This window comes from Phocoena phocoena, chromosome 3, assembly GCF_963924675.1.
Source record: "Phocoena phocoena chromosome 3, mPhoPho1.1, whole genome shotgun sequence".
Lineage (NCBI taxonomy): Eukaryota > Metazoa > Chordata > Mammalia > Artiodactyla > Phocoenidae > Phocoena > Phocoena phocoena.
The window spans coordinates 78,889,364-78,916,849 of record NC_089221.1 but is presented as its reverse complement, the minus strand read 5'-3'; the positions used below and the strand labels follow the sequence as shown (position 1 = coordinate 78,916,849).

Genomic DNA, 27,486 nt, shown 5'->3' with positions numbered 1-27,486 from the left:
GTAAAGCCCTACTGCCTTATTCCTGAATCTTGTGAAATAGGCCTAATGTCAAATGTTACAAAATAGAACATATCCTAGAGATTACAACATTTTAGTGGAACAAAAATCCTTTATTAGACTCTAAGTCTGAATTTCTGATCACCATACCTACAGAAATCACGTCATTTGTTGTAAGAAGCAGTATATTGTGGTAGACAGTGAATTCTGACTATCATTTACTGGCTATGTAATCTAGGTCAATTACTTAACCTCTCTGGTACACTGTTTCTTCATCAGCAATATGAGGTTAATGCCTTCCCTTCATTTGGTTTATAAAATAAAAAGATGTTTATAAATGAGAGCTCAAGACAACTGCCTGCACAGAGTACAACTCCACACATGCTAGAGTCTCCCCCATTTCCTAATAAAAAGAGAAAGCTAATAAAACAGTTGTTTATTTGTAATTTTTTCAAAACACATTTACTACTGGGTAGCATTAAAATGATAAAGGTTATTTATATTTATATTTATATATACAAGGGAGTTTACATACATACAAGGGAGTTTCTCTGTGTGTGTATTACTATCTGCCAGGTACCGAAGATTTTACAGGAATTTTAAAAACTTAATCCTTGAGAGAGCAGGCTAATATAGACAATATAGTATTAGAGTTGTGGAAGGTGAGGTTTAGAGAATTACAGAGCAGTCTGTCCAAGGGCACATAGGTAGAAAGCTGTATAGGAGAGATCTGAACTGAGGTAGATGCCAGAGTCCATGTTTAACCATGTGGCTTCCTAATACATGTAAATAAAAAGCAAAAAAAGTCACTTGAAACTCCTCTCTCTCTTTCACTCTCTCTCTCTTTCCAGTTGACCCTTGAACAGTGACGGGGTTAGGGGCAACAACCCTTGGAGCAGTTGAAAATCTGAGTATAACTTATAGTCAGTCTTCTGCATCTAAGGACTCAAACTATGGATTGTGTAGTACTGCAGTATTTACTATTGAAAAAAATCTGCAATAAGTGGACTTGTGCAGTTCAAACTCGTGTTCTTCAAGGGTCAACTGTTGTGGACAAAAAATATATATATGTATATGTTATACATATATGTTATATGTTATATATATGTTATATATAAGATATATATATAAAATATATGAGGTATATATCTGAGCAGTGAATAATTCAGCCTGACTAGATGAAAGAATTCCATTGGAGCAACTGGAAATATAACCGAATTTATGAGGGCCTTGAATATCACAGAATTATGAGTTTGAATGTAATCCTACAGGCAGTAAGAAGCCAGCATAGCTGTTGAAAGAAAGAGAGAGAGAGGTAGGGAGGGGGAGAGAAAGAGAGGGAAAATAAAAAGCCAAGACTACATACATTTTGAGATACAATAAAAAGTGCTGGGGATTTTATATCAAAGAGTGTGATAAGAACTACAACAGAGATGTAACTAAAGTGCTATGAAATATCAGAGAGGGAATGATTAATCCCAGCTGGGGAAAGAATGAAAAGTTTCAAGGAGAGGGTGGTACTCAGCTGGCTCTTAAAGAAGCAACCTGACTTAAGATTGAACCTTTTAGGTTTTATCAAGGCTGCAACATCTGCATCAAGGGCTAAATTTGGGGTGCAAAACTTGAAGAGAGATTAATTGAATTTTTTTCAGAATTAAACCAGTCTTAATATCCTTTCGAAAGGACTCCGAAAAACTCTTTGGTTTAGACTTGCCCAAAACTCTTTTAAACCCAAAGGTGAGTAAATGATATTCAGCACTTACTCAATGTAGTCCACATTACCCTTGAACACGAACAGGTCTCCATCTTTTGAGCATGAAGTCATATGGCAGTGTTATTGCTGATGAAGAGCCAGATAATCCTTACCTCACCCCTTCTCTCTAAGAGTTAATGGAGTAGACATGATAATCTTTTCTAACAGAAGGAGTATGCCCCTCTTAGTTAGCAAATAGTAAGATCCAAATACAATGTGATTAAAATAAAGTTCTTTGGTCTGGAAAGGAAGCCCAAATCCAAGTGAATGTGTTCAAAGGGTAGAAAACATACCCTGGTGGGGATCAAAAATATGAAAAAAAAAAAATTAAAGAATTCCATCATATTTCTATCATGAAAAATCATTTTTAGCTTTAAAAGATCCTTTTCTCCTATGTTGTTAGTATGTGAAGATATTAGCTTTTTAAGGTCTTTACAGTGAAATTAAGGCATAAAATCCAATCAAACAATCATTTACAGAAGATTCAAACGACGAAGAAAAGCAGAGGAGCCTAATTAGAACAAAGGGTCAATCTTGACAAATTACAGACATAGCAGACATTTAAACAATCTTCTCTCTTTAAGATGAAGAAAATTCAATCAGGACGTGCTTTTTCAAAAGGTGTATTCAACTGACTTTTACAACTTGGAGTTTTTTTTCTAACTAAATTTTTATGCTATCTTTTAAGTCTGCACAATGTTCTAGATTTGCTGCTGTCCAATAAAATTTTCTGCATTGATGGAAATATTCAATATCTTTGATATCCAATAAGGTAGCCACTAGCCACAAGAATGCTAGAAATGTGGCCACTGAGACTAAGGAAGTGAATTTTAAATTTAATTAATTTTTGCAGCTTTAATGATATAATTAACATATATTATGTAAGTTTAAGGTATACAACATGTTCATTAGATACACTTATATATTGTGAAATGCTTACCACAGTAGCACGAGTTAACACTTCCATCACTTCACATAACTACCATTTCTTTTGCATGGTGAGAACATTTAAGCAACTCTCTTTGCAACTTTCAAATATAAAATACAGTGTTAACTGTAATCACCATGCTGTACATTAGCTCCCCAGAACTTATTTATAACTGGAAGTTTGGACCCTTTGACCAACATCTCCCCATCTCCCCCACCCCTCAGGCCCTGGCAACCACGAGTCCACTGTTTCCATGAGTTCAGTTTTAGATTCCACACATAAGTGAGGTCATATAGTCTTTGTCTTTCTGACTTATTTCACTTAGCATAATGCCCTCAAGGTCCATATATGTTGTCCCAAATGGCAAGATTTCCTTCTTTCTTTCTCATGGCTGAATACACACATACACAGACGACATCTTCTTTATCCATTCATCCACACTTAAGTTATTATTATGAATAATAATATTATTATTGTTAGCAATGCTGCAACAAACACGGAAGTGCAGACCTCTTTAAGATCCTGATTTGATATATATCCTGTGGATATATACCCAGAAGTGGGATTGCTGGATCATATGATGGTACTATTTTTAATTTTTTGAGGAACCCTCATATTGTTTTCCACAGTGGCTACACCAATTTACATTCCCACTAATAGCGCACAAAGGTTCCCTTTTCTCCACATTCTCACCAACACTTGTTACTTGTTATGTCTTTTTGATGGCAGTCATTCTAACAGGTGTGAGGTGGTATCTCACTGAGGTTTTGATTTGCATTTTCCTTCTGATTAGTGATATTGAGCACCTTTTGATGTATCTGTTGGTCATCTGCATGTCTTCTTTGGGAAAATGTCTATTCAGTTCCTCTGCCCTTTTTTAACCAGATTGTTTGGTTTTTTGCCACTGAGTTGTATGAGTTCCTTATATATTTTGAATATTAATCTCTTATCAGATATTTGATATGTTCTTCCATTCCACAGATTACCTTTTAATTTTGTTGACTGTTTCTTTTGCAGTGCAGAAATTTTTAGTTTGAGGTTCTCCTACTTGTTGATTTTGGCTTTTGTTGCATGTGCTTTGGTGTCATATACAAAAAATTGTTGCCAAGACCCATGTCAAAGAGCTTTTTCTCTATGTTTTCTTCTGGGAGTTTTATACTTTCAAATCCTACATTTAAGTCTTTAATCCATTTCCAGTTAATTTTTGTGAGTGGTGAAAGATAAGGGTCCAATTTCATTCTTCTGCATGTGATGATCCAGTTTTCCCAGCACCATTTATTGAAGAGACTCCCCTTTCCCCACTGAGTATTCTTGGCTCCCTTGTCATATATTAGTTGACCATTTTTGCAGAGTTTATTTTTGGGGTCTTGATTGTTTTCTATTGGTCTGTGTCTACTTTTATGCCAGTACCACACTCTTTGATTACTATGCATATGATTTTGATTACTTTATCTCTGTAGTATAGTTTGAAATCAAGGAAGTGTGATACCTCCAACTTTGTTCTTTTTTCTCAAGATTGCTCTAGCTATTCGAGGTCTCTGCGGTTCCATACAAATTTTAGGATTATTTTTTACTATTTCTGTGAAAAATGCCATTAGAATTCTGTTGCATTGAATCTATAGATTTTTTTTTTTTAACGCTTGGTAGAATTCACCAGAGAAACTGATCTGATCCTGGGCTTTTCTTTGTTGGGATGTTTTTGATTATTAATTCAATCTCTCTTTATATTACTGATCTGTTCAGATTTTTTTATGTCTTCATGATTTAGTCTTGGTAGATTGTATGTTCCTAGGAGTTTATACATTTCTTCTAGGTTATCCAATTTCTTGGCCTATAGTTATTCACAGTAGGCTCTTATGATTCTTTGTACCTCTGTACAGCTGTAATGTCTCCTTTCATTTCTGATTTTGAGTCTTCTTTTTTCACTAGTTAGTCTAGCTAAAGGTTTGTCAATTTCATTTACCTTTCTAAAAATCCAGCTCTTTGTTTTGTTGATCTTTTCTACTCTCTTTCTGGTATCTATTTCAGTTATCTGCTCTGATCTTTGCTTAGTTCCTTCCTTCTGCTAAGTTCGGACTCAGTTTGTTATTCTTCTTCTAGTTCTTTGAGGTGTAAAGTTAGGTTGTTTATTTGAGCTCTTTCTTAATGTAGGCATTTATCACTCTAAAGTTCCCTCCTACAACTGCTTTTGATACATCCCATAGAATGCATATACCACATTATACTATTAGAACATTCTGAATTTTACTATATAAATACCTTTTCCAGTGTGTTGTACATTTTCATGTTACTAGCTAGTGTCCTTTCAATTCAGCTGGAAGCACTCCTTTCAGCAATTCTTGTAAGGCAGGTCTAGGGGTAAGGGGATCTCTCAGCTTTTTTTTCTTGTATGGAGAAGTCTTTCTCACTCCCTCATTTCTGAGGATAACTTTGCTGGATAGAGTATTTTTGGTTGGCAGTTTTTTCCTTTCAGCACTCTGAATATATCATTTGCTTCTCTCTTGCGTTCTAAGGCTTCTTCTCAGAAATCCACTGATAGATTTATGGTAGTTCCCTTGTAAGTTATAAGCTTCTTTTCTTTTGCTGCTTTTAAGATTCTCTTTGACTTCTGACCATTTTATTATAACGTGTCTTGGAGAAGACCTCTTTAAGCTGAGTGTGTTTGGTAACCTATGAGCTTTATGAGCTTGGATATCCAAATTTCTCCCCAGATTTGCTAAGTTCTCAGCAATTATTTTTTTAAGTAAGCTTTCTGCCCCCTGTTCCCTATGTTCTCCTTCTGAAACTCCAATAATTCACAAATTGTTTCTTCTGGTGGTGTCCCACAAATCATGTAGGCTTTCGTCACTTCTTTTTCATCCTTTTTTCCTTTGTTCTTCCCTGACCAGATAATATAAAAATTCCTGTCTTCTAACTCGCAAATTCTTTTTCTTGCTTGATCCATTCTGCTGCTGATGGTCTGTATTGCATTTTTCATTTCATTCACTGTATTTTTCAGACCCAGAATTTCTGTTTGGTTCTTTTTTTTTTTATGATTTCTATGTCTCCGTTAAACATCTCATTTTATTCATGTACTGTTTCTTGATTTAATTAAATTGTCTTTCTGTATTTTCATATTATACAGCACAGTTCTAGAGGCTTTCTTTTTTTTTTTTTTTTTTTTTTTTTAAACATCTTTATTGGGGTATAATTGCTTTACAATCGTGTGTTAGTTTCTGCCCTACAACAAAGTGAATCAGCCACACATACACACACGTTCCCATATGTCCTCCCTCCTGCGTCTCCCTCCCTCCCACCCTCCCCATCCCACCCCTCCAGGCCGTCACAAAGCCCCGATAGAGGCTTTCTTATACATATATTGTCTTACTGAAATTCTCTGATAAAAGTAAAATTTAAAGGAACTTAAAAATTATTGATTTTTTTTTGGTATTCAAATAATAACAGTAAATAACAACTAAGTAAAAAGTAACACTGCTGGTATAAAATGTCAGAGTTGTGAACCAAAAGATTCTTTTCCTTCATAAAGCAGTTACCAGATATCATGAAAGGATTCCTCTCAACCTCCTGTGAATACAGGTTTTCAAGACAATTACCACAACAACATACATACCAGGGTTCCATTTATGTCCTGACTCAGATTCTTCAACTCCCCCACAACGAAAGCAACCAGGTAAGTGCTCATCTTCACACTCTCAGAAAACTCATCCTGAACAAGTCCATCTTCCATAATGACTGATGACTTCTACAAGCAATGGGGAAAATGACAGTTCTGTAACTATGAGAATAAATGACAGTGACATATAAACTGGGAAACTGAAGACTCAAATAGGAAATAAGTAGTGAAGATGCTGGCATACTTTAATCTCTCAGCACAAGTTTCCAAACAACACGGCCCTCAGTCTCAGTCTGTTCTATCATCCTTCATCATGAGGACATACTGAGTACAGTAAAAATCCTTAAGAAGTTCCTAGTCTCAAACAATGGCTTTAAATAAATGTAAGTTAGAAACAGTAAGTAGCAGTGGCTCTGTTTCTCCCCTTTAAAACACCATCAAAACCAAAAATCCTTCCTTATGACCTAGGAGTACTCCATTCTACTGCTACAAACACATTCACACAAGAATGAGCTACAGCTGGTTAATCCCGCCAAGTGATCTGAAATGGCTTCGTAAAGGACCGTGTTGATGACCACAAGAAGGCTTAGTGGGATTAAAGGTGATAAGTCACTAGAAAAGTCTGCAGTAGACACAAGATGAGGGAAGGTGGGTAACCTTCCAGGATTTTCCAACCAGGAATTTAAAATATATTTTGGGTTACTAGGCAAGTAAGCATTTGACCTCTCTTAGAGAAAGATTAAGGTGAAGAGTACAGCTAGGAGTAGAGCTGCTGAAGTGATGTCCTTCTTGAAGGACAGACCATGTCCTCTCCTTGACTCAAGGGCTGACTCATAGTCTGTGAGATGTGGCTGCTCCTCCCCGCCAGTCACATGGCTTCTGAGAGGTTCCTATCAGCTGCACACAGCTCTCAGGTGTAACAAAAGGACCCCCCCCCACCAAGTTCTGTTTAGCATAAAAACAGTTCTGCCTGATTTCACCCCCACTACTTCCATGCAGAGCCCACAGGCAAGAAAGATGTCCATGTTCTTGTTGTTCAACCTCCATGTTACCTTCTCGATTTCTCAGTAACCAGTAAAACACCAAGGCCAATCGTGATTCAACACTACCAAATATCACTGTTTAGAATAGCAAATTCACCACGTCTTTGAAAATATCACTGTGCTCTTTAGTAGCAGTTCACAGTATTAATATTTGCAGAATTTTAGTACAATAGCACAGACTTCACATTTCCTGCCCATACCTTCCACATCCAGTCTTTCTCTTTCCTCAAGTGCTTCTCAGGCTGACTTTCCAATTGATTCCAATACATATTTTACTTTTATTTAAGCATTTTAAGAAAGAATAAGAATGTATATGATTTTAATCATTCTCAACAGTATGGCAAAGAAGAATTCAAGTATTCAAAACAAAGAGACCCACTCAAAGATTTTACATTCAAGGAACAGAACAGTACCTTAGGCATATTTGATAAAGCAGTGTATTGCTCATCTCTTATGATCCTGATGATAAATGTGGCTTTAAATGCTGGTTCATCAAAACAAGGAAAAGCAGATCTTGCTGCCAAGGGTTCAAACTGAGTTGCTGCGAAGTACCTAAAACAAATGCAAATCCATCCAATAGTTATTGAGTACCTACTATTCAAGGCACCTTGCCAAGTTCTAGGGATACTAAGATAAATATCATACAAGCCCAGACATTAAAGGATCCTCAATCAACTGGCAGAGGCAGAGGTAATACAGTAGAAAGTTATCAGGCTGCGAATCACATCCTAATAGTGCAAATAAAGCAGTGGAAACAAAGGGTAGGAAACAAAGTCTGCCTAGCGGCAGAGACACTGTAAGGAAACTGGTGACAAAATATGAAGAGGGCCTTTAAAAATGAGGAATATTTGAAAAGGTAGAGAAAGGAAGACAGTGCAGCCTAGAAAGAGTAGGAAGCACAAGGAAGGACTGAGCAGTGCATATTCAGGGACTGGGGGTGGGTGTCCAATGTGGCTGGAGATGAAGCCACAAAGATAGGCTACAGCTGGCCACTGAGGTCTTAAAAAGGTTTCTGATGAAAGATCACTATAAAAGATTGTCATCCATTGCCATTATTCTCTGTACAGATGATGGCTTCATAACACTAAACCTCAAACTCACAACCTGCACTTTCACGAGGACTGAAAAAACTAGGTGTCCTATAGTATGCTGGCGTTCTGTACTCTCTTCAAAAACGAATAAAAAATTTTCCTCCTCTCCTACAGCAACAACACTTGAGAATTTAACTATAAGTCCTCAATTAAAGGTTGGGAGAAAAGCATAAGAAGAGGAGAAATGCAGATTTTTAGTTAAGCAGAGGAATGAAATAGATCTGCATTTGGGAAATCATACAAACATGGTCATAAGGAATCAGGACAAGTGTGGCCCTGGTGTGCACATATCAGCTACCAGTCAATATGGTACTTAGATAACCACCACTGTGGACATGATTGCCTCGCTTGCTTAGGACTTAGTCCACCTAGAGGGGTGGGGTAGGGAGGGTGGGAGGGAGACGCAAGAGGGAGGGGATATGGGGATGTTTGTATACGTAGAGCTGATCCACTTTGTTATACAGCAGCAACTAACACAACAATGTAAAGCAATTATACTCCAATAAAGATGTTAAAAAAAAAAAAAGTAGAAAAGAGTGTAAGATTTAGAGTCAGAAGACCCAAACTCTGCAATTTACCAGCCATATGACTTCAGCAAATCAGTGATCTACATCTCATTTCCTTATTTGTTAAACGAGGGTCAAGGTAGGATCCCCTACCAAACATTTAGGGTTTTTGCTAGAATCGAATAAGTCTATTCATAGTAACAACCACTTGTATGCCATAAATTCCTACACAGATGTCTATTATAAATGCTGGATAGTCATAACTCTTCCTTCACGCTTAGAATTACTGTGCTTCTATCCTAGTAAGGATTTGCCCAAATAACTGTTTGTTAGGGTAAACTGCAAGAACGACAGCAATCAACATATGTGAAACAATTTAAAAATATGTTTCGAACATTCCATTTCTTCACCCAACTCCCAAATTCTTACCCAGTTAACTGAAGATTTTGGAGGAGGGCCACAGGGGACCAAGGGATAAAGTTTGATGACATCCATACGATTCATATGAGAGTCTACTTGGACCATCATTTTGGATAAAAACTGGATTATAATGTTCTAAGACAAATAAGATCTTAAATTATTATGAAAAGAGATGCAATAAGAACTATCTTACATAGAAGCCCCTTTGAAAAGGCTGCTGCTTGATGATACTTATAAGCTATTCTATCTAAGCTGAACACCTCAAAGTTTGTTCTTTCATTAGTGACTGCATTTGCCTTCAGAAATACTAGTTGCAGTTTGAGCACCACCTCCAGGAGCACTGAAGACAGTTATGAATTAGCTGAGGGTCAGTAAGGGAATTCTAAGCACTGGTGATAACAATGGGTAAAGAGGTGAAAACTAAGGAAGCGGTGCACCATAGTGGTTAAGAGTGTGGTCTTTGTAGTTAAAATGACTTTGGGTTTGAGTTCCCCTCTGCTACTTGCTAGCCATAAGATGCTGAATGAATTACTTCATGTGGCTCTGCTTCCTCATCTGTAAAGTGAATAAAATATAATTTCCACCTCTTAGTGAGTTTGACAAGATAAAAGACTAAACATATAAAATGCTTGCAACAGTTTCTAGCACTTCAGTTCTCAAGTAAATATGGGCTGCCATTATTACTGGAACTCAGGAAAGTGCACATGAAGTTCATTAAGGCAGGTGAGGGCTGTGAGAGAAAAAAAAAAAAAAAGGCCCAGATCTTGAAAGAAATTGAACTAAATCTTATTAAAAATGAGGAACTGCTGAAGGATCATAAACCAAAGACCAACATGGTCAGACCTGTACTTCTAGAAATAGTCTGGCAGCAGTGTGGAAGATGGGGGAAAGAGGAGGGGGAAAGCTGTAGTAAGATTAGAGGTCAGGGGTCCAGTTAAGAAGATGACTCAAGAGTTCGAGAAAAAGACACTGAGAGATTGAAGAACAAAGAAATAAAACACATCTCCAGCCTAAATTCCTTTGCTGGTTTTTTAGTATTAGTTTGTTATCTAGAACCTTAAATCTATGGTCAACAACTTCTAGATTTAACTGCAAGGTTACTGACCATCTCCACTTCTTAGATGACACAGGTAAAGTTCCTTTACCACAAGCAGTGTCAGTATGTTTGACATTTACACTTACTTTGATTTTCAAATCAATAGGAAATATATCCCTTAATTACTTTATCTACTTGTTTTGAATTACAGTTTTCAGACCTCTTGAAAGGTATAAATACTTAATTACTTTATCTACTTGTTTTGAATTAGTTTTCAGACCTCTTGAAAGGTATAAATAATCTTTTAAACTTCTATCTTGCATCAAGATATACAATCATGCGGGGCATCCATTTTACGGAACCAGGTAGGTTAATGGATTTATATATTTTTTGTAATAGCAGAGTTTCACAAATTTTAAAGTACTATTTAAAAAAAAATACTCTATTTCGTAATTTTAAGAATGTCTTCCCATAGTATGAGTGTGTTTCGTGTTTGGTAATTGCAATCATTGTTGCTTTTGTTGTGGTCATCCATTTACAATGTTTGGTGTCAGTTTATTTATCTCCCGTAAAAATAAAATACAGTGTGTGTGTGTGAGAAAAAAAAAAAAAAAAGAATGTCTTCCATTTTTCTAGCATTTTCCACAACTCAATCCAGCCCACAACAAAAGGGTCAACAAGTGACCCTATCCAAAACCACCTCACTCTGCCACACAACATTGACTCTTCCCATTATATACAGGCAGGCCCAAGAGGATCCGAGGGCAATAATCTGATTGGAAGAGATGACTAGGGTGTTTGTCGTAAAGGTCTGATTGCATAGTAAGAACACTGTTTTTATGTATATCCTATAATTCCTAGAGATGATGGAGATTATAGAAGGAGAAGTAAAGCCTAGAAGCCCCAAGCTACCCCTGCAATTATAAATTTGCTTTTCATGTCAGATCTCATGGCAAGAGCCAGCATGCCATTTATTTTAAAAGTATTACGTTAAGGGGAAAGAGAAAAATTACTTATCTGAATAGGACTATAGATATTGCTTTGTCTCTTTCTCTAGTTAAGAAGGATCAAAAAACTTAAGACAGATTTAAAATATTCATTTCTATTTTTCTCAGTATACCAACATACATTAGCCAAATGGCCCTCAATGGTAATTCACATACTGGTTTGCAAAGGAACATGAGAGAATGCTCCAATGCACTAAGCAGATCTGACAAGGACTTTGCACACGTAAGAGAAGTGACATTACTGCTACTTAAGAATAGTCCATATGCAACTGTGCACTGCATCTTTCCAGAAATTCAAACTACATCTATGAATATTAAGATTAAAGAACAAAATATATGGTTTAAATGGGGAGCTGAATAATTTTATGTTTTAAGTAGCTTTTTTAAAATGAATCTCTCCAAGATTTCTTTTTTTTTACTTTTCCATCAGAAATCCAAAATAGAATGGCATTAAAAAAACAAAAACCAGCAAAGATTAAGGATACTAAAAATTACATATACAAGTATACAACACTTCTTCATGCTTTCTTTCTCCATCTCAGCAAGCACCTCCTAAAAGTGCCACACAATAGGAAACTAAGACTGAAAGAATAACCTGTGTTCTTCTATATCTGGTTCACATGGAGACCTTGAAGGTGATAGAAAACTACATTCATCTTATAAGATATGAAAAGCTCAAGATAACTTAAGTGTTTGTGATAGAGAATGTAACTGACATAATCCTTGTCCATTTCCTTCCATCAGCATGCCCCCAGCCCCACCGTGACATATCATATATATGATACATACTCAAGGCTTTGACTAAGAGAGAAAGAGTATACTCTTCCAAATCACCATTCTACTATTTTTCACCTAACCTCTTAAATTAAAAAAAAAAAAAAATTGCAGTTAATGTCTCTAGTGTGGGCAACGGGATCCATATTGCAGAAGTCATCAGAGAGCAAAGAAGCAGAATCATTTAAGAGGGCTACATACTTTTTCTCATTACTTTCATCTGTGTAGGAGATGCCATAAAACCCATAGTAAGAACTAGATATATTTGCTGAATACTCTATCTTCAAGGTATAATTGTGCCCTTCAAGAAGGGCCTCGGGGGCAACAATGGCGATTTGTTCATGAAATGGATATTCCAGGACATCAACTTGTTTTTCTTGGCTTGAAACTGCTGACATAAAGGTCACTCTTGAAATATTATGGCCTGTGCTGTGAAGAACTATGTTCCATGTGGCCTGAAGAGCCTGAAGTGAAATCGTCACAGAGCCCCTGAATGTCATCGAGGTTAGGTTTGGGTGTAGGTTAAGTTCATAGCGTACTGGCATAATGGCAGTGGGAAGCCTGATTTGTGCCCATGGAAACAACTTCCCATTAGTTGCAATTGGCTGAATTAATCCCATTGATTGGTTTTTTTTATGGCAGCCTTCTTTAGTAAAGGTACATCTGGGCAGTAGATAAATCACCATGATTACAGAAACAGCAACCACAATGACAAAAGCACAGACCACCATGGTCCTCGCAGACGGTACTGAACAAGTCCCATCTGAGCTCTGCCTGTAGCCGGCTGCACTGTTTCGAAGGCCTGAGCTCCTGTTCATGAAGGACATGCCCAGCAGCTTTGCGGACGACTCATAATCCTCTTCGTCCTCATCCATCTCATGCTCACCAAGACCCCGCACCAGCAGTCGTGAACCCCGGGGCTCATATTCCACCTCATCAGGCTCTAGAGGATGTAAACAAGGTTCTTTGGCTAAATCCACCACATCTGGTTCTTCCTCAAACATGCTGTTTTCAATCATATTCCTGGGGAGCTGAAGCCGATCTAAAAAAACCAAAACATAAGGACCAGGCACAGAGTTAGAAAAAAAAAAAAGCTCATAATACCACGTTTAATCTAAGGATTTTTTTTTAATCACTAAGACTTATTTCCATCTCAGAGGTGCTGAATTAAATGTTTATAATATTCTTGTGTCATCCATTAAAAACTCAAGCTTAGATAAGAGCATATCACAGTCTTAAAATAAGAAAGCTAAACAAACAGGCTAGTAAAAAGGCAGCTGAGATTAAATACTGATTTCCTTAATACACTCCTGCCCAACAACCTGGGCCCTTGTCCTGAGCTTTAGAGGGCCCTGCTTTTGCCTGCCTCTAGCTGTGCATGTCCGCAACAGGGTGAGGAGTCAGTAAGATCAAAGAATGCCCATCCATAGTCCATGTCCCTCTTCTGCAGTCTAGGTACCAGAATCCCCAGAATTCCTGCCTAAAAGGCTCAAACCTGCTTTCTACGGCCTTTGTGGGTCTCCTCTCTGAGTCCCATTCTCCCTAGGGAGGACTACAGCTGGAATGCCCATTCATAGCTTGAATGATGGGTAAGCAACAGGCTGGATTACTTATTTCCCCTTGGAAGAGGGATGTTTCTGTTCCACAGCAAACTGCAAGGGTCAAATTATATAGGAAATTTCCATAATCAAGAAATAATTTTTAGGACTTCCCTGGTGGCACAGTGGTTAAGAATCCACCTGCCAATGTAGGGGACATGGGTTCGAGCCCTGGTTTGGGAAGATCCCACATGCCGCGGAGCGACCAAGCCCGTGCGCCACAACTACTGAGCCTGTGCTCTAGAGCCCGCGAGCCACAACTTCTGAGCCCGTGTGCCACAACTACTGCAGCCCACGCGCCTAGAGCCTGTGCTCCGCAACAGGAGAAGCCACTGCAATGAGAAGCCCGGGCACTGCAACAAAGAGTAGCCCCCGCTTGCCGCAACAAAAGAAAGCCTACACACAGCAACAGAAGACCCAATTTAGCCGAAAATAAATAAATAAATTTATTTTAAAAAAAGGAAATTTTTAAAAAGACAAAACAACTATAAAAATCAGATAAAACTACAATCCAACCTGTCTTTTCATGCTTCCAGAGCATTTAGAAGTACAAGAGATTCCCCTCTGTAACAACCACATAATACACCATAAGTGTAAGTGGATCCTGAGGTGGGGTAGTGGTGGGAACTTTTAAAACCACACAAAAAAGCTGCACTCTCCAACTTGCCAAGAATCACTAAGAAAAAAAAAAAGACTCAAAAAGTAGAGGAGTAAATAATAGCATACAGATCAATAATTCCTAGGGCTAGATTGAAAGTTTGACAAGTGAAACCCGCATTAAGCTTTCCCTACAAGGTACTTTATACAGATCATTTCTAATCCTCACAATAATTCTATAAAATGGCAAGTATTACACTATTTCAGACACAAGAAAACAAACAAGCCAAAAACAGAAATAGGAGTTAATTTACCTTCACAAAGTCACAGTTATTTAGTCACAAAACTGATACTAGAACTCAGGTCTAAAACTCTGAACCCAAATTTTAGATTCTTTCCATTATTATATTGCATCTCCCTACTCAACTAGCTCAAAGGATGAGAGCTTGTGCCTATTTATTTCTTTTGTATTTGGCAATGAAGTTGCTTAGAGTATTATTTAACCATCAGCAAGGCAAAACTTACATAAAATTCCTTAATATCTAGCTTGACATAAATGCCATGTGTTTAGTGCTACTCAGTAAGTACTAACTAAAGAGTGGCAACTAATAATACATGAAACCAAGTACCAATAAACATCAGGATAAAATTTAGTGTCTTACTACTACAAGTGTGGTCTGGGAACCGAAGCATCTACATCACACAGCAACTATTTAGAAGAGCAGACTCTCAAGTCCCTTCCCTTAATCTGAATTTTAACAAATCCTCAGGAGATTTATGTGCACATAAGTTTGAGAAGCACTGATCTAAGCCTTCTCCATGGTCAGATCCCGGGCAGCATTGGACTTTGCATCCTTGCGTGTGCTCTGGCCATCCCAACTGCTTGCTCATCTGAGACAAGACAGGCTGCTCTTCTATGCCATGCTCCACTTCTGTTTTCCTGTCTGTTCCCTTTTGCCTGCAATGTCATCATTTCTCCCACCCCAGTCCACCTAGTGAACACTTGTTATCCCATAACTCATCTTAACTTGCTACAGTGTAAATTTAAAAAGTTATTTTCTTTTTGTTTCTTCCTTTCTCTTCATTGCCTTTCAAAAATACATTTTCTTTTCACTTCATCTCACTCCTTTTAGCTTTGGGGAGCATAGAGACTCCAATGAGGTTGCCTTTTCCTACCTCCTCTCCATCCCCAAATTTATAAAAGCTATGCTGCTTTAAAAGTTTTCTTTGAATAAAACTTTTTTTTTTTTTTTGCGGTACGCGGGCCTCTCACTGTTGTGGCCTCTCCCGTTACGGAGCACAGGCTCCGGACGTGCAGGCTCAGGGGCCATGGCTCACGGGCCTAGCCGCTCCGCGGCATGTGGGATCTTCCCGGACCAGGGCACGAACCCGTGTCCCCTGCATTAGCAGGCGGACTCTCACCCACTGCGCCACCAGGGAAGCCCTGAATAAAACTTTTAATCACTTTCCAGGTGTGTGGGTTCAGCAATCTGCCATCTACCCATCTCCTGTGACTTGTCTAGAAATGTAAGAAGGGTGACAGTTATAACATTCTGCTTTGGGAATTTGATCTCCTAAACTTCCTATAGTGCCCCAACTTCTTGTGACATAATTTTGTTTTGTTTTGATAGTTAATTGTGTTTGAGACTCATTCATTTCATTAACAGAGCAAATACTGCTGTAATCGAACTCAAAAAATTTCTTAAATTATTAATGAACTCTCAGCGGTTAGAAATTTTCTGTGGTAGTTTTAGGTACCTGGCACAGTAATGCAGATTAGGTTACTTAATTTGCTTTTTCACTTTACAATGTCTAAAAGGCCTTTCTGACTTTTTTACCTCATATGGGAAGATTATGTTCTCTTAGGTATTTGCCCATGCGTTCTGTTCTTTATCAGACCTGATGCCTGAAGTAGACAACTATGGGGTCTGAGCGGTTTTATTTAATAAATTTCTAAACTAACTGTAGATATAATCTCAGCTTAATATTTACAGCATTCCCATACCTGAATTCCACCCGCTTAGAACTTGGCTTTTCTGTCTTTGATTTCTCAGCCATGCCCTGTTTAAAGCCAAGGGGTATTCTGCAGTCTGACCATTTTAGCATCTCCTGTCTGCACTTCATCAACTTCCAAAGCTTTTGACCAGGGCTTAGTCAGATGCCTGGCAACACCCAGATAACTTACTTTAATTATTTATCACCCAATCAGGTTAATACCTATGTAGAATTTTAATCTTTCATAAATGGAACACATCAACCCATCTGCTGTATTTTTACTGCATATTAGAAGCAAACTTTTGTATGTGTGTACAATCGTATCAAGTTAAATACATCAAACCCAGGGAAAACACCTTTGTTACAGGTAGCCCGTGAAGACTGTACTTCAAGTCTATTCAAGAAATCTTGCTTTGGATTCCTAAGTGAGTACACTTTGATCTCAGCATTAAAATTTTAATGTAACACAGGACTACCCCTTGTTCTAAAGGGATTTATTTGTATTGAAAGAAGGGATCCTAAAGAGACAGGAAATTTTCTAAAACCTCTTAATTCCACATATACAAGCTATCTATAAGCCCAAAACAAAGGACGTCCTAGTTGAAATATTTCGGTTTTCAATAACGTAGGCCCATGTGGTTATAATCTAAGAAAACTGAAGATATTTCTTTTCATCAGATACCGTGAACGGGTGCTCCTCGGTGTTGTCTGTGGACCAGTGCCAATCCACAAACTTTGTTACCCGTCTGCTACAGGATACACACAGAAAATTGGTATTTAAAAACTTTTATAGCTAATTGACGGTAATGTTATGTCTATCGAATTTAGTAATTTAAAAAATGGAGCTTATATTTTACATGTGTTTATTCATTTCAGTTTTCCAATGATTCATTTTTTTATATGCTACAAAATTTCTGCAACAAAAAAACAAGGAACCTTGATTCTTCAGCTCAGATAACATGAGAAGCAATGGGCTGGATTGTCACTATTACGGCAATCCAGGTGGATATAAAGTTAACAACTACTACAGTAGCAGTGGAAGTGAAAAGGAGGGAATGAGTACAAGTTATGTTAAAGAGTGAGAATACACAGGAACTGATGATGCTCTGTTGGGCTGGACAGGCCTGTAGGATGGAGACAGAGGGAAGTCTATTCAATTCCCTATGATATTCTGGCTTGGATAACTGGAAGGAGGAATGCCACTCACTGAGATGAGAACACAGGTTTCATATTCTCCCTCTTGGTTTTGTGTGTGTGTGTGTGTATGGTGGTGGGGGACTGAGAATGGAGTTGTGAGATGGCATTTGATATGGGACATGACATATTTATCTGTCAGAGAGCCAGATGGAGATGTTTGATTAATAGCATACTTTAGAGTTAAAAGCCTAACTTTAGACAGAGGTTCAAATCCTGGCTCTTCCACTGACTGCTTGATCTCAAACTGGTTAACAAACATCCCTTAGCTTCAATTTCCTCACCTATACGTATGGAAAACAATACTATTTTGTAGGACTGTTATAAGGATTATGTTATGTGGGCCTGGACTCAAAAGAGGCATCTGGGTGGAAAATTCTGATTTCAGAATCAGCTGTGTATACGTGATAATTAAAATCATGCAGATAGATGAGACTACTGAAAGGGAAGTAAGTCAGAGAATATCACCATTTAAGAGGGGCAGCAAAGGAGAAGAAGAATGTACCAGAGGCAGGAAAATCAGGACAGTAGAAAGCAAAGGAAGAGTTTCATGAAGAAGGAAGTGGTTGGTGTTAAATGTCTTAGAAAGGTCAAGTACAGGGGACTTCCCCGGTGGTCCAGTGGGGTTAAGACTCCACGCTTCCGGTGCAGGGGGCACGGGTTCGATCCCTGGTTGGGGAACTAAGGTCTTGCATGCCATGGGGTGTGGCCAAAAAAAAAAAAAGAAAGAAAGAAAGGTCAAGTACAATGAAGCTGAGCGAGGCCACTAGATTTGGCAACCAGAGAATCAGTGACTTTTATGAGGCACTTTCAGTGGAGCAGTGAAAGCAGAAGCCTGACTTCGGTGGCCCAAAGAAAGAATGGGAAGTTAACAAGGCAAGGCAAGTGCTACAGAAAATTCTTCCACGGTACACAGCTGTGTACCATGAGAAAACATAGGGTCAAACTAAAGGAAAATACGGCATAGGGAAGTGTTAAATACTTTTGTTTTTGTGTCTAAGATGGAAATAACTTAAGGTGTATTTTTGTGAGGATGGAAAAGCAAAGAACAACAAAATGTGAAGGTGGAGCAGACAAGAGGAAATGCTGGAGGAATATTCCAGAGGGCTAGGAAGACACCAAGAACTCCAGTAAGAGAGACTTAACTTCGATGGTTGCTTGGCACTCTCCTCCTCCAGGCCTGGAGGACAGAGGGTGGAGTTTAGGGAAGAAGTGTGGATACACAGGAGCACGCAAAGCTGAGGGTGTGAACAGCAGAGAGCCTCCACGTTCTCTGTGACAGAGGTGGCAAGGCCATCTGCCCAGAGCCAAGGCAGTTGTGGAGAAGGCATAGGAGGCCTGAGGAGAAAAATGAAAAACAGATGCTATGGGAGAGGACCAGGCAGGGGTGACCCAGGGACAAAGCATGCCTGGAAGTTCAGTAAGCCCACCGGAATTTGTCATACCTCCAGTCTCTATAAATGTCTTTAGAGTGCTTACCAGCCCAGGACTAAAAGAAGAGAAAGCGTATTATATGTAGTAATTTACCATAATTAAAAATTTTTTTAAAATGAAAATTTAAAAAGAGAGAGAAAGCAGATGGTTAATCCAGGGTTAAACATGTAGGGAGGACGTGATGAGAAACTAAAGGGAAAATGCACAGAGGGTGATGGCAAGAGAGTAAGTGCTTAAATGAGGGGTTCAGTTTAGAAAAGGGGACAAAAAGTAAAGCTATGGCAAACAACATAGTGAACGATTCGAATAAAAAGAGCAAACTTCCCACAGACATTAGTCCCTTTAAACTGCTATCACATTTTCTGAGAAAATGAAATGAAATGGGATGTATTTTCAAATCAACAAACCAAAACAACTTTAAAGAATAAGCCTAATCTAAATAAGGCTTCTTGGGCAGATACAAGAATTGGTATATTCAATTAGGTATACTATAGCAACTTGCTATATTCAAACTAGGCCCTAACAATAAAGGATTACTCTTCTTCTGAGGCCCTTAAGACATATTTGAATACAACGAAAAGCTCTATGTGTGAGACAGCATTTATATCTTCTAGACCATTTCCAAATGGAAACTTCATTAAATTTCTAAAGGGATGGCTAATTATCAAATAAAGTAACTATTTCTCTAACGAGCAATCCTTTTCCATCAAAAAGAGGCTTTATTTTAAAGAAGTTTAAACTGAAAAAGAAAAGAAAAAGACTAGAATTTATAACAAAAAAGTGATTTTTCTATACAAGTCTTATCTGGCAAAACCTTACCCAACCCCCAGACCACAATCAAAGAAAACCTCTTCCTATTAACGACAATGCCCACTTTAATAAGTTACAAGTTTAGATATATCATTTTCTCACCAGAATCTGAAGGGCAGTCATTAACGCTGAATAACTTTGGAAGAAGTTTTAAGTACTGTAGTTCCTTTCTCTGACACATCCTGTTTGCTTACACCTCAAAGTATAAGCAGTGTCATAAAATACAAACACAGAAAGTCCTGCATACATTCTTACTTTTGCCACTAATAACAGTGCATTTTCACAAACCTCATTTAATTTTCCAGTTGACAGGCCCAAGGTCATAGCCCAGGATGCAGGATCCAAGTAAGGTCCCTCTCTCTTCCATTCCCCTCACCCCCCTTGTCTCCCTTGTGAAGAGAGAAGAGAAATGAATGGACAGTTGGGGGTGGGAGGTGGAAAGATCAGAGAGAAATGATTCAGTTCATGAGCACCATAAGCTCACTTTTACCTATTTGGCTCTAAGAGAGACTAAGATTTATTTTTCCCTTTCAAGCTACCCTAAAGTTCACTTCAATACATATAAAAATGCTGTGGGAGACTTCCACTTCCAATATGACAGAGTAATTGGTACCAGACATTCCCTCCTCTCATAAACAACTATTAAACTAGACAAAATGATGCAACTATTTTCAGGTACCCACCAACAGACAGAACAAGATTGTGACCTCTGAGAGAAGGAAAGTGTGAGCCCACATTTGCTTCGTTCTCTGCCTTGGGACATATTCCTAACTGTAGTACAGTGAGCTGGAGTCCAAGCAGAGCAGGGCTGGGAGGCAGAGACAGGGCACTGCAGAGGAGGGAGCTGTACAGAGCGGGGACCACAGAAGTTTGTATAAGGGTTTCCTGAGAGTCCTTAACCAATGCAGGACACATAATTACATAAGGCTTACAAAAGAGTGGCTGTATTAAGGTTAATATGGAATAGAAATACGAGAGGTCAAGCAGCTTAAGGGAAACACTGGCAGTCTAACCCAGTCCGAACAAAGAGAACTCATTAACACTCTGAGCGTGAGACACTAGAAAGGCTTCGCTTTAGGAGTAAAGACACACCCAGAGTAAGGCCTACTCTAGATCCACATTAACAAAGTCTAAAACCAAGCCCTAATAAAAATCCACAGTAGAAACAGACTATGGATGATGAGTCTTGCTAGGTTAAAGGAGCCTGAGAAGAAACCTTGAGCTTTCCACAGATCTGCCATAGCAAAATATAAAGCCAAGCCTATACAAGATGATCAGCCAGGAACTAAACTGCCTACTAAAACAAAAATCAACATTCTACAGAGCAATTTTTTAAAAATACAGTATCTAAAGTAGGTAAAGACTTTAAAGCAGCTATTATAAACATGTCTCAAAAAGTAAAGGAAAATGTGTTTATAAACAATGACAGAGGAGAATATATGAACAGATGGGAATCTCAGCAGAAAAATCAAAACTAGTTAAAAGAACCAAATGGGAGAAAAAAATGGAACTTCTAGGACTGAAAGGTTCAATAACTAAGATGAACAAGTCATTGAAGAGACTTAATACTGGATTGGACATAGCAGAAGAAAGAGTCTATGAACTTGACAGATCACTATCAATTACCAATTTGAGGAATAAAGAGAAAAAAAAGAGTCGAAGAAAAATGAACACAGCATCAGAGATTTGTGGGACAATATCAGATGGTCTAACACATATGTAATAGGAGCCCCAGAAGAAGACCATGAGAATAAAGTAGACAAAATATCTGAAGAAATAATAGTTAAAATTTTATTGTTTGATGAAAACACTATTTACCAGATCCCAAACTTAAAATCTGATCAAACTCCAAGACAATAAATACAAAGAAAATCATATCTAGCTTCATCATGGTTAAACTACTGAAAATTAAAGAGAAAGAGAAAATCTTTAAAGGAGCCCCAAAACAATATGTTACATACAGGAGAAAAATAATTCAAAGAATGCTAACTCCTCATCACAACAATGGAGATCAGAAGATGATAGAACAACATTTTTAAGGGGCTTGAAGAAAAAAAATTGTCCATTCAGAATACTATATCTAGTGAAAAATCCTTCAAAAACAAGATAAACGTACTTTCAAATAAAATGAAAGCTGACAAAGTTCTTCTCAAGCAGATGTGCACTACAAGAAATTATAAAAAAGGTTCTTCAAGCTGGAGGGAAATGATACCATATGGAAACTCAGATCTTCAGGAAGAAAAGAAAGATACCAAAAAATGATGAATAAGTTATTAAAAAATAAAAGTTTATATTTTTTATTCTTCTTAAATTTCTTTTAAAGACTATGTTTTAAAACTATCTGCATAAAACAAGAATAACATGTGAGCGGTTTTGAACATATATAGAAATAAAAGGTATGATAACGAGAGCATGAAAAATGGAGACAGTGAATAAGAATTAAATTATATTTGTGAATTGAGAAGGAGAAATGGACGTGTCAACTGAGGAGTAGGAGCTGTGAAGCAGGAAGTGAGAAAGGTCAGGTGTAAAATGTGAAGTGGTACAATTCTGACTATAAAAAGACTTTAAAAAGTTAAGGTTGCATATTATTAGCCCTAGAATAATCAATGAAAAAGTAGTTTAATACATGCATAGGTGTGAAACCAATAGTGTAAATAAAAGGAAATATTAAAAAAATACTCAACCCAAAAAGAAGGTATTAGAAGAGAAAGAAACAAAAACAAAAGGGACAAATGAAAACAATGGTAAAATGGTAGACTTAAACCCAACCACATAAATAATTTCATGAACTGTAAGTGGATTAAACATTCCAACTAAAGGGCAGAGACTGTCTCCCAGAGATCTCCATCTCAATTCTAAGACAAAGCTCCATTCAAGAGCCATCAAGCTACAGTGCAGGACACCCTATGACAAACAACTAGCAAGACAGGAACACAACCCCACCCATTAGCATAGAGGCTGCCTAAAATCATAGTAAGGTCGCAGACACCCCAAAACACACCACAGGTTGCAGTCCTACCCACCAGAACGACAAGATCTAGGCTCATGCACCAGAACACAGGCACTAGTCCCCTCCACCAGGAAGCCTACACAAGCCACGGAACCAAACTTAGCCACCGGGGGCAGACACCAAAAACAATGGGAACTATGAACCTGCAGTCTGTGAAAAGGAGACCCCAAACACAGTAACTTAAGCAAAATGAGAAGACAGAGAAACATAGCAGATGAAGGAGGAAGGTAAAAACCCACCAGACCAAACAAATGAAGAAGAAATGGCAGTCTACCTGAAAAAGAATTCAAAGTAATGATAGTAAAGATGATCTAAAATCTTGGAAATAGAATGGAGAAAATACAAGAAACATTTAACAAGGACCTAGAAGAACTAAAGAGCAAACAAACAATGATGAGCAACACAATAAATGAAATAAAAAATTCTCTACACGGAATCAATAGCAGAATAACTGAGACAGAAGAATGGATAAGTGACCTGGAAGAGAAAAGAGTGGAAATAAATACTGCAGAGCAGAATAAAGAAAAAAGAATGAAAAGAATTGAGGACAGTCTTAGAGACCTCTGGAACAACATTCAATGCACCAACATTCGAATTATAGGGGTCCCAGAAGAAGAAGAGAAAAAGAAAGGGACTGAGAAAATATTTGAAGAGATAATAGTTGAAAACTTCCCTAATATGGGAAAGGAAATAGTTAATCAAGTCCCGGAAGCGCAGAGAGCCCCATACAGTATAAATTCAAGGAGAAACATGCCAAGACACATATTAATCAAACTATCAAAAATTAAATACAAAGAAAAAATATTAAAAGTAGCAAGGGAAAAACAACAAACAACATACAATCCCCATAAGGTTAACAGCTGGTCTTTCAGCAGAAACTCTGCAAGCCAGAAGGGAGTGGCAGGACATATTTAAAGTGATGAAAAGGAAAAACCTACAACCAAGATTACTCTACCCAGCAAGGATCTCATTCGGATTCGATGGAGAAATTAAAACATTTACAGACAAGGAAAAGTTAAGAGAATTCAGCACCACCAAACCAGCTTTACAACAAATGCTAAAGGAACTTCTCTAGGTGGGAAACACAAGAGAAAGAAAAGACCTACAATAACAATTTAAAAAATGGTAATAGGAACATACACATTGATAATTACCATAAATGGAAATGCATTAAATGTTCCCACCAAAAGACACAGACTGGCTGAATGGATACAAAAACAAGACCCGTACATATGCTGTCTACAAAGAGACCCACTTCAAACCTAGAGACACATACAGGCTGAAAGTGAGGGGATGGAAAAACATATTCCATGCAACTGGAAATCAAAAGAAAGCTGGAGTAGCCATTCTCATATCAGACAAAACAGACTTTAAAATAAAGACTATTAGAAGAGACAAAGAAGGACACTACATAATGGTCAAGGGATCGATCCAAGAAGATATAACAATTGTAAATACTTATGCACCCAGCATAGGAGCACCTCAATACATAAGGCAAATGCTAACAGCCATAAAAGGGGAAATCGACAGTAACACAGTCATAGTAGGGGACTTTAACACCCTGCTTGCACCAATGGGCTGATCATCCAAAATGAAAATAAATAAGGAAACACAAGCTTTAAATGATACATTAAACAAGATGGACTTAACTGATAAGGGCATTCCATCCAAACACAACAGAATACACTTTCTTCTCAAGTGCTCATGGAACATTCTCCAGGATAGTTTGTATCTTGGGTCACAAATCAAGTCTTGGTAAATTTAAGAAAATTGAAATTGTATGAAGTATCTTTTCCAACCACAATGCTGTGAGACTAGATATCAATTACAGGAAAAAATCTGTAAAAAATACAAACACACAGAGGCTAAACAATGTACTACTTAAAACCAAGAGATCACTGAAGAAAGCAAAGAGGAAAGCAAAAAGTACCTAGAAACAAATGACAATGAAAACACTACAACCCAAAACCTATGGGATGCAGCAAAAGCAGCTTTAAGAGGGAAGTTTATAGCAATACAATCCTACCTCAAGAAAAAACAAACATCTCAAATAAACCTAATCTTTCATCTAAAGCAATTAGAGAAAGAAAAACAAAAAAACCCCAAAGTTAGCAGAAGGAAAGAAATCATAAAGATCAGATCAGAAATAAATGAAAAAGAAATGAAGGAAACGATAGCAAAGATCAATAAAACTAAAAGCTGGTTCTTTGAGAAGATAAACAAAATTGACAAATCATTAGCCAGACTCATCAAGAAGTACGGGACAAGACTCAAATCAATAGAATGAGAAATCAAAAAGAAGTAACAACTGACACTGCAGAAATACAAAGGATCATGAGAGATTACTACAAGCAAGTATATCCCAATAAAATGGACAACTGGGAAGAAATGGGACAAATTCTTAGAAAAGCACAATCTTCTGAGACTCAACCAGGAAGAAATAGAAAATATAAACAGACCAATCACAAGCACTGAAATTGAGACTGTGATTAAAAATCTCCGAACAAACAAAAGCCCATGACCAGATGGCTTCACAGGTGAATTCTATCAAACATTTAGAGAAGAGCAAACACCTATCCTTCTCAAACTCTTCCAAAATAGAGCAGAGGGAGGAACACTCCCAAACTCATTCTACGAGGCCACCATCACTCTGATACCAAAACCAGACAAAGATGTCACAAAGAAAGAAAACTACAGGCCAGTATCACTGATGAACATAGATGAAAAAATCCTCAACAAAATACTAGCAAAAAGAACCCAACAGCACATTAAAAGGATCATACACCATGATCAAGTGGGGTTTATTCCAGGAATGCAAGGATTCTTCAATAAACACAAATCAATCAATGTGATACACCATATTAACAAACTGAAGAATAAAAACCATACGTCATCTCAATAGATGCAGAAAAAGCTTTTGACAAAATTCAACATCCATTTATGATAAAAACCCTCCAGAAAGTAGGCATAGAGGGAACTTACCTCAACATAATAAACGCCATATATGACAAACCCACAGCCAACATCGTCCTCAATGGTGAAAAACTGAAACCATTTCCACTTGGATCAGGAAGAAGACAAGGTTGCCCACTCTCACCATTATTATTCAACACTGTTTTGGAAGTTTCAGCTACAGCAATCAGAGAAGAAAAATAAATACAAGGAATCCAAATCGGAAAAGAAGAAGTAAAGCTGTCACTGTTTGCAGACAACATGATACTATGCACAGAGAATCCTAAAGATGTTACCAGAAAACTACTAGAGCTAATCAATGAATTTGGTAGAGTTGCAGGATACAAAATTAATGGTCAGAAATCTCTTGCATTCCTAAATACTGATGATGAAAAATCTGAAAGAGAAATTAAGGAAACACTCCCATTTACCACTGCAACAAAAAAAATAAAATACCTAGGAATAAACCTACCTAGGGAGACAAAAGACCTCTACGCAGAAAACTATGAGACACTGATGAAAGAAATTAAAGATGATACCAACAGATCAAGAGATATACCATGTTCTTGGACTGGAAGAATCAACATTGTGAAAATGACTATACTACCCAAAGCAATCTGCAGATTCAGTGCAATCCCTATCAAACTACCAATGGTATTTTTCACAGAGCTAGAACAAAAAATTTCACAATTTGTATGGAAACACAGAAGACCCAGAAAAGCCAAAGCAATCTTGAGAAAGAAAAACGGAGGTAGAGGAATCAGGCTCCCGGACTTCAGACTATACCACATAGCTACACTAATCAAGACAGTATGTTACTGGCACAAAAACAGAAATATAGATCAATGGAACAGGATAGAAAGCCCAGAGGTAAACCCATGCACATATGGTCACCTTATCTTTGATAAAGGAGACAAGAATATACAATGGAGAAACGACAGCCTCTTCTATAAGTGGTGCTGGGCAAACTGGACAGCTACATGTAAAAGAATGAAATTAGAACGCTCCCTAACACCATACACAAAAATAAACTCAAAATGGATTAAATACCTAAATGTAAGGCCAGGCACTATAAAACTCTTAGAGGAAAATATAGGCAGAACACTCTATGATATAAATCACAGCAAGATCCTTTCTGACCCACTTCCTAGAAAAATGGAAATAAAGACAAAAAAAAACAAATGGGACCTAATGAAACTTAAAATCTTTTGCACAGCAAGTGAAACCATAAACAAGACCAAAAGACAGCCCTCAGAATGGGAGAAAATACTTGCAAATGAAGCAACTGACAAAGGATTAATCTCCAAAATACCCAAGCAGCTCATGCCGCTCAATATTAAAAAATCAAACAACCCAATCCAAAAATGGGCAGAAGACCTAAATAGACATTTCTCCATAGAAGATATACAGATTGCCAACAAACACATCAAAGTATGTTCAACAACACTAATCATCAGAGAAATGCAAATCAAAAGTAAAATGAGGTATCACCTCACACCGGTCAGAATGGCCATCATCAGAAAATCTAGAAACAATAAATGCTGGAGAGGGTGTAGAGAAAAGGGAACCCTCTTGCACTGCTGGTGGGAATGTAAATTGATACAGCCACTGTGGAGAACAGTATGGCGGCTCCTTAAAAAACTACAAATAGAACTACCATATGATCCAGCAATCCCACTACTGGGCATATACCCTGAGAAAACGATAATTCAAAAAGAGTCATGT

At 37.7% G+C, this 27,486-nt stretch overlaps 1 protein-coding gene across 1 annotated transcript in view; it reads right to left on the bottom strand.

Moving 5' to 3' along the window:
- Window positions 1-13,187, bottom strand: part of LNPEP (leucyl and cystinyl aminopeptidase) — a 57,380-nt gene extending 44,193 nt beyond the window's left edge. The window contains exons 1-3 of the mRNA XM_065874044.1: window positions 12,370-13,187; window positions 7,748-7,886; window positions 6,289-6,420 (exon numbers count right to left, since the gene is read on the bottom strand). Of these exons, the coding sequence (XP_065730116.1) occupies window positions 6,289-6,420; window positions 7,748-7,886; window positions 12,370-13,187 (1,089 nt within the window). The remainder of the gene's footprint in view (window positions 1-6,288; window positions 6,421-7,747; window positions 7,887-12,369) is intronic.
- Window positions 13,188-27,486: the final 14,299 nt, after the last annotated feature.